At 38.5% G+C, this 14,356-nt stretch overlaps 1 protein-coding gene across 6 annotated transcripts in view; it reads left to right on the top strand.

Moving 5' to 3' along the window:
* Nucleotides 1-14,356, top strand: part of OTUD7A (OTU deubiquitinase 7A) — a 402,354-nt gene that overhangs the window by 324,736 nt on the left and 63,262 nt on the right. For all 6 annotated transcript variants that reach the window (XM_044980928.1, XM_044980927.1, XM_044980929.1 and 3 more), the window contains 2 exons: nucleotides 1,609-1,827; nucleotides 12,707-12,808. In XM_044980928.1, the coding sequence (XP_044836863.1) occupies nucleotides 1,609-1,827; nucleotides 12,707-12,808 (321 nt within the window). The remainder of the gene's footprint in view (nucleotides 1-1,608; nucleotides 1,828-12,706; nucleotides 12,809-14,356) is intronic.

Here is a 14,356-nt window from a genome sequence, read left to right as displayed (position 1 = left end):
CACATCCGTTGCCTGCTGTGTTTCTTCTGCCATGGCCAGACAATGGACCTGCCTTTTAAGGAGTTTCTTCTTAAAGCCAAACAGTCAGCATTGACTTTTGCTGAAGTACAACAACTTAAAATAATTTTAAAAGTTTATCTGATGCAACTGTGGATATACTTGTTATCCATATATCCATGTCTAGTCTTTTATTTTAATGCTACCAAGCTCTGGGTCTCCATTATGTTTTATGGCTGTTAGTTCCACAGATGGCCTCTGTTCTGTCTTTAAAAATAGCCTTTTATCAGTTTTATCAAATAACTCCTTGTGCGTTTATTGGGAGAGGTAAATTAGTGCATGATACTGACCTTCTCTTATCCAGTCATCATTTTCTAAAACCCTCTCAGATCCCTTCTTGCTCATTTCCTCTTTAAACCCTCTCCATCTTTTCAATGTCTTCTCATACAGAAGGTTTTCCATGCCTCTAATCTTTTTTTCCTCCCACCGTGTTTTTGGACTTGTTCTATTTCTGTCTTTTTGGAGATAAGGTTACTGGAACTGAACACAGTGTTCCTGGTGAGGGTGTGTCATCTAACTATAATATTGGCATTATAATATTGTCAGTAGTGCTTTATAGCCCACTCTTTGTAAATCTCTATGTTTTGTTTGCCTTGCTGACCTCTCCTCTGTACGTTGAGTAGATGTTTTCACTGTTCTGTCACATCAATAGCTGGCCCTTTCCTAACACTAGCGACGTGTATGAGTACTTAAAATTATTTTTTTCAGTGCGCATTAGCTTGCACTTGACTACATTGAATTTCAATAAGAATTTATAGCAAAATAGGACAAAGAGTCCCATAGGGGGTTGGTTGGTTTGTTTGTTTTTTGTGGTTTTGGTTTTTTATAAAATAAGGTTCTCCCTTAATAGAGGCTTGCAAGAGTCTTCATTCTTTGTGAACTGCCAGTTATTCCTAGGATCAGGGCATATAAAGCGAACTGTCTTTATAGCAGAATAATGATGTTGAGATTACTTCTGAGTAGACTTTTGAGATTAAAGCAGAATATGGTATGTTTGATGTTTGGAGTGATGTGAGATGATAGTTGTGGGCTAAATTTCATTTGATCCATAACAAGTTAACCAAACGTAGGGGTTTAAAATATATAATGGTTATGATCTGTCACAATCACTAGTATATATTTCTTCAAATAAATCCTTGGGAATACAATTCTCCAAACCCCAATTCTACAGAAACACTTCTTTCACCATTCATTATTTTAAAAGTTAATCTGTCCAGTCAGAGCCACATTCATCTGTGATGTGCACAACTTCAGGGCAGGAACCATATGTTCTTTTATGTTTAACAGTGCCCAGCAAACTGGTAATAAATAACAATAATAATGAATAGTAAGTCCACAAATGAAGGAAATGGAGATGCATTTGGAATGAGTTCATTTGTTGACAAAATACCATCATAGGAAAGTTGGAGAGGCATTCCTCCTGGTCTCACTTGTCAATTGTACCACCGCCTTCCAATTGCCAATTGTTAGAATAAAGAAGTATTGTCATAAAATCATGACTCTTTTTGTAATGTTCTTACTTTCTTCAATATGTCTTGTGTTCCTCCACAGAAAAACGACTCTCCAGAGGTATTTCTCATGCCAGCTCAGCCATAGTCTCCCTTGCTCGATCACATGTAGCAAATGAATGCAGCAATGAACAGTTTCCTTTGGAGATGCCTATATACACATTCCAGCTACCAGATCTTAGCGTGTATAGTGAAGATTTCAGAAGCTTCATTGAACGTGACTTAATCGAACAGGCAACAATGGTTGCTTTGGAACAAGCAGGTGAGTGAGTGCTCTGGGTGTCAGCGTGATCTGACACTTGATTTAACATTCTTCGATCACACTTCCATTATTGCAGCTGGGCCATCCTGCACCAGAAAGAAATGTGAGTGAGCAAAAACAAACCCTGTGTTCTTTGGAACATCACATGCAGTTCCCTGCTCCATCTCTAAGTCTCTGCAGTAATTATTGGCAGATTGGTTTAATAAATAGGGAGACTGAGGTAGAAAAGAGAGGAGGAAGAGGAGGGGAAGGAGAATGATAGGCCAGGAGAATGAGACTGATCAGGTGGAAGGTAAGGGGAGAGAATGTGGTAACCCATTGAATGCCATCAGTCAGTAGAGTTTGGGATCATTTATAGCACTATCCTTGTGGCTCAGTTTCCCTGTCTATAAAATGGGGATAATGATGTTTATTTGCTTTGTGAAGTGCTTTGAGCTATAAAGATGAAGTGAAGCATAAAATAGTGGGATATTTATGAATTATATATATATATATATATATATATATATAGTAATATTAGTTAAGCCCATATTAAATCTACATTTAAAAGTTGCATGTGAAATTGAATTTAAAACTAGCAAAAAATGTGTAAGAACATTTCATTGTCAATGATATTTAATGAATGAGAGACTCTGAGATGGAAGTTAGCAACCTCCTGTTGAGAGATAGCCAGGGTTTCAATCCTGGCTCTGCTGATGACATTTGGGGGTTGCCATAATTTGAGAGACCGTGGGCATAGCTGCGAACTCCAAGGAGCCCCAAAGACCACGCTCCTTGTATGAGCTCCCTGCATCTCCTGCTTCAAATGCCCAGTCCCCCCACCACCTTGTGTCATTCTTAAGCTCTAATGAGCTTCCAAGTAAATTGCTTCACTAGCCACAGTAAGAGAAGTGCTTGTTCAAGTGTACTCCTTGTGTATGGGCATAAATAGACCATCAGTTTCACTCATTATAGCTATGTCTCTTATCTTTCCTTAATCTTACATGAAAACCTTTACATTTTGAAACACATTTTGTCAGTTGGGTAGGATTTGCCCCAGAATTTAAAGGGCATTGTATCAGAAACAGGTAGTGTAACGTTTTTTTCTTCTTCCTCCCCTACACTGAAAATTCTGTCATGCTTGATTTGCTTACATCGCAGTTTTACAGGGTGGTGTACCTGGTGTCATGTCAGTTAAAAAATGTGTAGTAAGCCATCTGTTAAAATATAGAGTTAATTGATTCTATAACGTGTGCACTAGAAGAAAATTACTTCTGAAAATCAAGAGAAATTACATGTAATAAAGCCTTGACCTTAAGAAAACCTCGAATCTGCATTGAGCAGTACTGTCTTCTGCTGATACAGCACCTTTTGCATAACATAGTTAACATTTTCCCCAATACAACATTTTTTTATAATGGATCTATTTGCAATGACTTATTTTAAAATGCTATATTTTCATTTAATACACAGTTATTGGCTAGAGATGGAGTGAGCCAGAAGCCCAAATCCAAATAGTACAGGGGCGTGGGGTGTATAAAATCCAGACCCAAACGTGGATCTAAATTTCACAATTACAGATGACCAAGTAATGAGCAAAACCCTGAATATGAAAACCACTGAACTTTGGCTGGGGAATGTTGAAATCCAGACCTGAATTTTGCAGCTCAGGCCTATGAATAGTTGTAACTAAAACTTAAAGAAAGTAGAGATGGACAACTATTACAGTAGAATAAAACTGATTCAAATTGTTGACCAAGAGTCAAACTGAATCCAAACTAAAACTTTTTTGTGAAGTTCAAAAGTATTTAACACGTATTTTTCTTTTTTCTTTTTCTAATATCTCTGCACCCCTCTGGGTTTGGGCCAATCACAGAATTAAAAGTTCCAGTTCAATTTTTATTCAAGGGAATATTTATGAATAATTCTTTGAGTTATTTCCCCAGCTCTAGTCAACCATAAAATCACATCACTGTAATTAGAAGCTTCCGTATGGTGCAAAATAGCAGCCGTACTAAAGACAAAGTTGCATTTCACTCATTGCATTCAGTACGTTGGCTCAGTTAGTTGTTCATGACACACGTGGTATTTATTGGCTGCAAGAAAACAAATGATCTTAGAATATGCTCATCCTTTTCCACAGCTCCATTTTTATACCTCTTTTTAAGTTAATATAGAAATTAATTATGATTAGACTGATGATTAAAACTATGTGCTACAACTTAATACAAGGGGCAAACAATAAACAGTGATTTCTAGATGGACTGTTAGGGTTTTATGAATTTTTCTGTAGCTGTAGGAAATGTTTAACAAATAACCTGCTCTTCTATGGAAGTTGTCAGAATTCTCTCTGTTTTCTTTAGTATTATAATTCAATATCTATGGTTTCCTGACAGCTTAAGCTTCATTGTGATCAAAGTACATAAGTGTCCTCCTGGGTTTTTAAGTTCCAGAATAGTAATTATTTCCCTTGTTGCCATGGTGAGAGGTAAACAGACCCTCAAGAAACAAACAAATCATTCATAGGAAGCTTTAAAAGTTCAGGCCAGTCATTTTGTGATAATACCTAAGGCAAGGTCACAATCCTGTACAGAGTACCCGCAGAGGCACCCCGGCACCTTCATAGTTCTCAGTGCGCAATCAGGGCCACATTTGGTTCACATCTACCATTTGTGCAGGGGCATAATGAGATTTAATGACACGATTAAGCTTCCACGTCTCGTGAGAAATCTATATTGTAGTGGGTCTTTGAGCCTTTCTTCATGATTAATTCATGAAAGTACATCTTGAAATTTGGTCTTATTTTATGAGACAAGTTTATATATTTTTCATGGACTGACTATAACATTGTCTAATAAGGAATCTAAACCTTGAAAAGCAGCATTTCATAACTGCTGTGGAAAAAAATTTTAAATCTCTAATTTTAATTTTAATTTTAATTTATGACTGGTTTGGACTTGTAAGTCAGCCATGAAAGTCATTTGAAAAAATATACCTCAAGTAAATAATATACTGTGGGTTTTTTAATAAACACATTAATCTGATGAATGAAGCATGAAATGAGTACATCTGAACTGGTTCTATAATATTTAATTTAAACCTTGACTCAGATTTTAAATTCATGTAATGAATGTTTAATAAATATACACAATTTTATAGAAATATAAGTAGCATCCATAGCATCTAAGTACAATACATTGAAAACTACTGCAAGAGGAGGTCAGATCCTCAGTCCTACCACACTGTCTTTGCCCAACTCTGGTGATATAAAGGGCCCATAAAATCATTTCTATTTGCCACTTGAGAAACACCCAGTTATGTACAGCCACCACTGCTGCTCTGCACTATAATCATCTGCTGTACACATTATATGATAATCTATTGTTGGATATACATTGGTGCATCCAGTCAGTAGCAGCACTCAGAATTTTTGCCACAAGTCCTTCATATGAACGAACAACATTAAATGGTTAAATAGCCTGCTTCCCTAGCTGAGTGTGGGTTGATTTCTAAGTACCAACTACCAGGGGAAGGGCAGGGAAAGCAATATAAGCTGGCTCCTTCCACCATCAACTCCGTAACCCACCCAGTTCCATAGGCCTCCCATATAAAAGCAGAAAACACCATTGTCAAACTCTCACAGTGTTTCTTAGGCACTTTGTTTTAAATACCGTTTCTCTCTGAAAACCAAATTGAGACCCAGTGTAGGTTTATAAGTCTGATCACAGAGTATAAAACCCTACATGGGGAACATAAATTTGATGATGTAGCAAAACTCCTGCTGACCTCAGTGATGTAGCACCGGGCCCTCCAGGAGAGAAATAGATAAGGCCAATACTCCCTACTACAGATTAGTGCTATTCTGCCATACTAGAATGAGCTTTCCAGTGTTCACATCATTACTTTCTAAACCCCATTCTCAGACAGAACTCCTTCCTTAAATCCCCATGAGACTTTAGGACTTCCGCGTCTACACTGCAAAAAAAAAAGACCCACAGCAGCTAGTCGCAAAGACCAGGTCAGCTGACTTGGGCTTGCGCTGTGGGGCTCAATATAGCAATGTAGTAGTTCAGGCTTGGGCTGGAACCCAGACTCCAAGACCCCCCTTCTCTCGCCAAGTTTCAGAGCCAGGACTCCAGACTGAACCCAGATGTGTACACTGCTAATATTAGCCCTATAGTGCAAGTCCGAGTCAGTTGACCCTGGCTCTAAGACTCATTGCTGCAGAGGGGTTTTTGCTGCGTAGATGTACCCTAGATACAAAGGTTGACATTGTTCTCCTATGTCTTATTAACTCAATTATTGTTTATAGGTAACTGCAGAATCGTATCTCACAAGTTTGGTGACAATTCATGCTCGTATGTTTGAGCGCAGGTCTAGTGCTTCATATTAAACAGTGGCTACGTTGTGTTCCATTATCATTAAAGGAAATGGGATTTCTATCCTGAATTGCAGAAAAGTAGATCTGCAAACAGTGTGGAAAATAACCCTGGAATATTTTTTTTGTTGCAGTCCTGAGTGCAAACCTCCAATGGCTGACAGTTTGGATAACAGCAGCACTGTTTTCCAAGTGTGGACTAAATGATAGGATTCAGATTACACAACAAATGGAAGATTTTTCACATACACAGATACATACATATGTGTGTCCGTCCACCCGTGTCTCTCTCTATACCTAGGTCCCTTCCCTGTTGGAGTAGGAGAGAATTGCTACAAAAACCTCAACTATTCTTGTTATTGTTTCCGGGACCATTATTAGGCTGGGACTGGAGTCGACCTTGGAGCCGCGGAGTTCGCTTCCGCGGCGTCTGGACGGTAAGTCATTCGAACTAGGGTAGTTCGAATTCAGCTACGTTATTCACGTAGCTGAATTCGCGTACCCTAGTTCGAACCAGGGGCTGTGTGTAGACATGGGCTGAGACACTGAAATGAGGAAGGGAGTTACTATGGTGATGGGCTCTAGAGAAAATCGAAGATCGATAGGCAGGATAGTTAAGATTAATGTTTTTTTAACTGAACAGAGCAAAATATTTTATTACTATGCTTCAGTATAACCGAGTATAACAACAATTATAAACCCTATGCACGCCAAGATATCAGTATGCCTAAACTTTAATAACTCTTAAGTGCTGAGGCCTGTGTTTTCTGTGAAGAGCCTAGCACAGTTACTTTGGCCTGGATTGCAGTGTTCATATCCCAAGAGTAAAGCCCAAGGAATTCTGAAACTTGGTCCTTTGAAGCAGTTGATAAAAGTTAGGCTTCATTAAGCCAAAAATATAATTGTCTTTTGGAAATGCTACAATCTTTTACTTTTCTGGGAGCAGATTTATGCAGAAGAGTATGCAGGGAGAAAAGCAAAACCCATTCATAATTCTGGGAGATCTGCATTCATTTCCTGAGTACCAGGCTAGAAATGCATACTTGCATAATTTAATTCTAATATGAATGACACAGTGATGGACAGTGCTGTAATTTCTTAAAAAAACTGATGTCTTAATTTTGTGAGACTATATTAAAAAAAAAAAGCCGAAAAGCAGTATATGACAACTCACAAGTCAAAGTTATATGTAGCCGTTTGATCAAGCAGATTCTACTGCCTCATTTTATTTTTTTAACATTTTTGTTTTCATTTGCATTCTGGTTGCTGGATTTTCTAACTGTCTGTAGCGCTTATGCACCATGCCAAAAGAGAAACACTTAATTTAATTGTGCAGTTTTACGTGTTCCTTCATGCATGGTCCAATGCTGCACTTCAAGGACATAAGTAAATGATGAATAGCCTCTCAGGCACTGCTAGAGTGTGGATTTCATATCACCTAAAATAAAGGAGAGAACTCCTATATGAAAGTCCTTTCTCTGAAGGACACAATGTATCTATGGATATACAGCATGATCACAGTGCTGTGTCTGAAAAATACAACAGGTCACTTAATGATTAATACTAGACTCTGGAAAGCTATCTTTTATTTTGTTTACATCAGTATTATAGGTAAATATTTATAATCAGGAAGAACCAAATCTAAAAACTTCTAGATGCACATAGAATACACAATTACATTTCAAAACCTATAGCTTTACAAACTGTAGAAGTATGTAGTGGTGATGAGCCATGTTGGTCCTAGGATGTTAGAGAGACTAGGTGGATGAGGTAATGTCTTTTATTGGACCAACGGTTGGCTCTCTAACACACTGGGACCAATATGGGTACAACAATACTGCATACTTCTATAGCTTTTAAAGCTGTATGTTTTGTTATTACCTCACCCATCTTGTGTCTCTAAGTGGTAGAAGTGACTGATGCAGAATGGCTTTGCTGAAATTTGGATCCAACATGCCAGCTGTTAAGGAGTGCTCCTAGCACATTGCATGACCCATCTTCTAATTCTTAAGGGACTGAGTAGTTCCCCGCTGATTTAAAGAGCTTGTACTGTACACATTTTAGAATAACTATAGAATTATGAAAGGAAGACAGTGATTGTTTGATCAAGTCCTGACTCTGCAGGTCTCTGCTCTAATTGTACAAGTAGAGAATTATCATATTAATCCACTGTTACAAAAAAAATTTCCCAAAGTTACCCAATCCCAGCTGCTTAAAAGTCTCCAGACTATGAATTGTAATTGTCCTTTGTTTTTTCCTGTGTATGAAGTTGTTCCCTCATTCTGTGTGTATTTTAAATTGAACCACTCACCTCATCATATTTTAGAATAATGTATATTTTTATTCATGACAGAGTTTAAATTGGCATTGGCTTCTACTGTCACAAAAATGAAAAGCATATACATATACAATAGGCAACATGACCAAATATATTTAGGAGCAGAGCATCATCATCCTTCAAAATGCATAGCTGATTTGCATCCATCAGGAAATCAGATTTCCCACATCAGACTATCCTAATTTTTCTGATTTCAGCGTGTAGAGATTTAAATGATAAGAAATGGCACTTTTCAGGTGAGTTGTGCTGCAATAACAGAACTAATAGTAGGATGGGAGAGACTCATTCTACAAAGTATGAGCAGAGAAGGAGAGGTGATAATGCTTGAACATAGCTAGTCTTAACATGTCCCTTTCTGCAGCCAATGGTGCAACGGGCATTTTGGAAAGGGGTGTGTTGGAGGTAAGAAGGAAAGTGGCCAAAGCACACTCAGACTATCCCTGGCCCATGTGTGTTATCAGGGGTCAGCTGGTACAAGTTAGGACAGTCCCCAAACAACTTGTTATTGCTTCTCCTCTATTTCCCCTTTACTCAGCTGCCTAGGATAGCTGTATGGGGAAGAGGTACTTAGCTAGCCACTCCTCTAGGCTCTAGGGTGACCAGATATCCCGATTTTATAGGGACAGGCCCAATATTTGGGGCTTTTTCTTATATAGCTCCCAATTATCCCCCACCCCCATCCCGATTTTTCACACTTACTATCTGGTCACCCTACTAGGCTCAGGCAGAGGCAGTCAGTTCTTGTCTCTCTCTCTCCTTTGGGTGCCTACTGCCCAGCAAAGAATCAGGAAACAGAGCAGCCAGAATAGCCTTAGGTTATGGCTTGGGATTGCTTTTCAATTCATAGTCAAATATACTTTTTCTTCTTAACACAGACAGCTTTGAGGGTTACAAGTGGTTGCTGGGCCACAACTTGGCCACCCCTGTAATCCATATGATAAAATTTCAGGAATGTCACTCTGTGTGTCACTCTGAAGTCTACAATATCTGTAGAGTCACCTGATCTGGTCCAGGGTCCCTGGGCTTAACTTGTCCACAGGGACCACCTACCCTGTGACAGTTAGTGTCCAAGATAAAGTTTTAAATATGTCATGAAATGAGCAACGGTCCTGTAAAGCTGCTACTGAGCTCCCTATCAAGTTGTGTTTACTCTCAAGGAGTTAGTTTCCAAAAGAGCATTAGAGGTATTAGTTTAATTTTTGCTATTGTGCATCATCAGATAGCAGTTGCTTTTTAAGCAGAACTATTCAGCGGTGCTTTGTACCTTTAAAAAATAAATAATAAAAAGTCAGAGGCAAAAGAGGCAGGATGACCATAGTGGCTGGCTACAAGCATAGGTGCTGGAACTAGGGGTGTGGGGGTGTTGCTGCACCCCCTGGCTTGAGGTGGTTTCCTTGTAGACAGGGGTTACAGTTTGGTTCAGTAGCTCTCAGCACCCCCACTGTACAAATTGTTCCAGCCCCCCCTGGCTACAAGTGAGACAAGTGTGCCACTACCACAGCATTTAACTGTCCCTCTCAGAAGACGTGTCCCACTGTGAAGATTTGAGAAAGGGGGAGCTGAACATACATCTAAAACATCTATTATGAAACCAGTAAACTGTGAAGGTGCAAGTGGTGGCATCGGGTGGGGTCTGAATGGAAGACAAATTGAATATATTACAACAGAGAGAGAGAGAAGTCTTGCAAAAACAGAAATAAACCAGTTTGGAAGATATCCATTTCCATATGGGACTTCGCTTAAGCTGCTTTTCTAATTCCCTCCCCCCAAAGCCATGTAACTGGTAGATGAATGTAATGGTTAGGTTGAAAGAATAGCAGTGCAGTGGTTTCTATTAAAGGCCACATGAAGCAGGCCTCTTTATTGCCAATATAATCCAATGCAGATGTGTCAATATTTTATAAACCACAGACTTGTTAATATCAACTGAAAAATCATGGTAGCCACAAGCTGGCTGAAAAGCAAGAGATCACCTCGTGCTCCCAGAAGGAATGGCTATCGATGGATGGGAATGACTATCGATCTACAGAGATGTGCTCCTATGATATTCAAATGCCCCTAGATCTACTGTAAACATTTATGAACACCAAGCTTTAGTGGTTTCCTGGTCTGTGTTGAAGTGCAATTGAGCCGTCCTTTAAGAAATGCATAGGTCTTGTATGTTTTTGGAGTTTGTAAGTGTACTTGAAGTGCTTTAACTTGTCACTGTTGTATTAGTACCAAAAATATTCTGTACAAGGCAGGTGACAGGTTGTTATTTCACAGCCCATAGAAACAGGAGTTGCTAAAAACAATAACTCATTATTTCCAATTTTATCTCTCCCAAAGCTATCCCGTGGCTCTTTAAATTAAGCTATTCAAATGCATATTTAATTTTGAAAAGACTGGTTTGGGTTTTTAAGCATGTACCAACTGGATATTGAATTCATGTAGGATTACCAAGTTCATTTAGTAATCGATCTACAGTACATTTATTGCATATTGTACAGTAACTCTTAATCCTGAATGATGGTTTTAATTGAAATGTAATGACAGTTATGGTCTGATAATGAAATAATTGATTATTAAAGACACTTATCGATGCTCACCAAAACTATTGTATGTGGTATTTGTATGCTTCTACTACTGCAAGCAAGCTTCAGTATATTTATTTGTAATAATAAGCATTAACAGGCAATAACAGTCTGATTACATGATACCAAATCTGTATTTGAAAGCCTTAATTTTAAAAGCATTGCCAGCTATCCTAATACTATAGATATTTTTCATCTTCTCTTGCAAAAGGATTGTGTGTATGTAGTATTTTTAAATAAAGTTATTTTAAAATAGCTATACACTGTTATAACATACAAAAATAGTGGTGTGGGAAAATCACGCCACTGATTTGTGCAAAATAATTTCCTTATCCAAAGTACTGTTTATCTCATCAGTATCATTTCTAAAAGGAGGAGAGGATAAAGCCAGGAAAAGACATTATAAGTATATGTTAATTGATTGATCAGCCACCAACTGCTGACTTCATTATCTGCGGTATTTAATTGCAAATTTCACAACTGACAGCCTTTCAAAAAGGATGTGGGGAAATGCACAAACTATTAGTAATCACCTGCCCCATAGTGTTTTACAATAACTATTTCTGATCCCTTTGTTTACATAAAGAACATAAAGGTTCCCATTTAAATGCAAAAGAAATAATATCTGAAAACATGCTCCACCCAGCTGGCACAAACAAATCTGTGAGCCAGGAATTCTGAGTTTCTAGTCTTGGCTTTGACACTCTCTCTCGCTCTCTCTGCTTTAATTAGGTCACTTAAGGGCAAATTTTCAAATTTAAGTAGGTCTCTAAAGATGCAGGTGGGTGCCTAGTGGGATTTTCAAAAGTGCTTGAGCAGGTGCCTAACCTGCTTGGGTGCTTTTAAAAATCACATTAGGAGCTGATGTATATTTAAGTGCCTAAATATCTTGGACAATATGGCCCTTAACATCTCTGTATCTCATTTTCACAATCTGCAAAATCTACCTCATAGGGTATTGCAGGGATAAACTAGTTCATATTTGTAAAAAGTGAAAAGCTAAATAAAAATATTGACCGTGGGCTGGACTCTGCTCTCATTTACAATCATTTTACATTGGTATAACTACTGATTTTAATTGACTTATCCTGATTTGCACTAGTGTGAGAGAGAGGATAATCAGGCCTGAAAACATTCCACTAATTCATTCTCCAGTATTTAGTCAGAAGTAAAAACAGAACCTTTGTATATTGGATCTGACTTACCTAGGATACATGCTTTGTCTGAATAACACAAGTGGAATGCTTTTGTCTTATTAGATGTTTTTTGTAATGATGTAGTCTGTCTTCTGTTTATATAGTGCCAATGATCATTAATTAAACACAATATTTGAGAATAGCATAAAAAAATTAATCCAAAGTACTCTTGCTGTTTTTCGTTTCAGCCTTGGGTATATTTGGAGAATGTTTTCAATGTGATTTCCCCACCATCTCTTCCTATCACAACTTCTTCAACTTCTGGTTTTGCGACTAGTGTTACATGGGGAGGATGGACTTGCAATGGGCTCTGAAAACCTCCAGAGTTATCCATCATCCCTATATCCTCCTACTTACGTGTGTTCAACCTGCCTTACCACATACTCTCCTGTTTTAATAGACACTTTCTTTTCAGGTCGACTGAACTGGTGGTCCACAGTGTGTACAAGTTGCAAACGTCTTCTTCCATTGGCTACAACAGGTGATGGAAACTGCCTCTTACATGCTGCCTCATTAGGTAAGGGAAAGTCTGGATTAGTTGCTTCTGCTACATAAAACCTTTTCTTGAAGGGTTGCTACTTTCCTCTATTTCCATCAAAGGTTTTTGGGTGCAAAGGCCTTCTGCTACAAGGGTGCCTCTTTGGGTACATCCGCTCTGCAAAGAAAACCCTGCAGCAGCTAATCTCAGAGTCTAGGTCAACTGACTTGGGCTCACAGTGTGGGGCTAAAAATAGCAGTATAGACGTCCCACTTGGGCTGAAGCCCGGACTCTGAAATCCAGCAAGTAGGGAGGGTCTCTTTTTAGCCCCATCGTATGAGGCCCCCAGCCTGAGTCAGTTGACCTGGACTCTTGAGACTCTCTCACTGTTTTTTTTTTCCTTTGTTTCTGGAGGGGGGTTTTTCAGTGTAAACATACCTTTATATAAGGCTGCTACACTCTATTCTTCAGCTTCTCCCTGAAGCAATGTATCTATCTATACAGCTTGCATGATGAAGGTAGAAGTTTTCAGCTTGCTTTCTAAGATGGAGTTGAAACAGGAAGATAAACCCCTAGCCTCTAAGCTAGTGTACATTTTCTATAACGGGCCTGATCCTGCAGTCCTGGTGCAGGCAAAACTCCTGTTGGCTTCAGTGGGATTTTGGCTGCATCATAAACACAGGTTCAAGCCTATAATCCTCTGATGTTTGTTAAATGTGCATCCTACTATCCTTAAGAATACAAATGCAAATATTTTTGGTGTGTCCAGTCTTTGGGAAGGATAATTGTATGGGTGAGAGAGAGATTAAGGTAAATTACACTCTTTCCTATGTATTTACCATTGATTCAAAGCCACTGCAACGTTTTGTACAAAGGGTACCAAAAGAAAGCCCTGTGACTACATACTTGGAAGTGTAATATGCTGTTTATTTTCTAATAATCACTTTTGTGCTGAAATATTGCACCAGTAAGACTCCAAAAAGTGACCTTTCTCTTAAAAGCATGGTTATTTTGTAATCATTTTGCGTCATTTTGTTTTTGAAACATAAAGTAAGAAATAACAAGAAAACAGATTTGAATACTCTCAAAGTATCTTTTATAAATAGTGTTGTTTATCCAATTCATCTCAGCTACAAGGGATTGTAAATTATTTACAGCAATTGATCAGGGCATTTTGACTTGCACACTTTGGAACAAAAATATTTAATGCCAATGGCTGGCAGTATAATAAATTAAACATAGCTGCCTACGGGTGCTTGTCATGGTGAGATCTCTGACTCTCTTTTATTATAGGTTACTATTCTCACGTACATGAAGACGTATTTTTTTTTATCTTAAAACTTTGGAAGCCCGTGGCTGCTTGTATTTTTATGCTTCCAGTAGTCATGAGTGTCTGTCTCTTTACTGGGACTCAGATACCAATGGACATGTATCATCTCTGCTGCATGACAGTGCAAGCCTGTGGGTGTCTGTGTTTGAGATAGCCACAAGTGCCTGTCGTTATCCTTAGCACTCTGATGCCTGCACATTCAATGAACTCTGGAGCTAAAATGAAGACCCGTGCATTGAATGTTCATTTCCTTATAG

This window comes from Mauremys mutica, chromosome 11, assembly GCF_020497125.1.
Source record: "Mauremys mutica isolate MM-2020 ecotype Southern chromosome 11, ASM2049712v1, whole genome shotgun sequence".
Lineage (NCBI taxonomy): Eukaryota > Metazoa > Chordata > Testudines > Geoemydidae > Mauremys > Mauremys mutica.
This window is presented reverse-complemented; position numbering and strand designations above follow the sequence as displayed.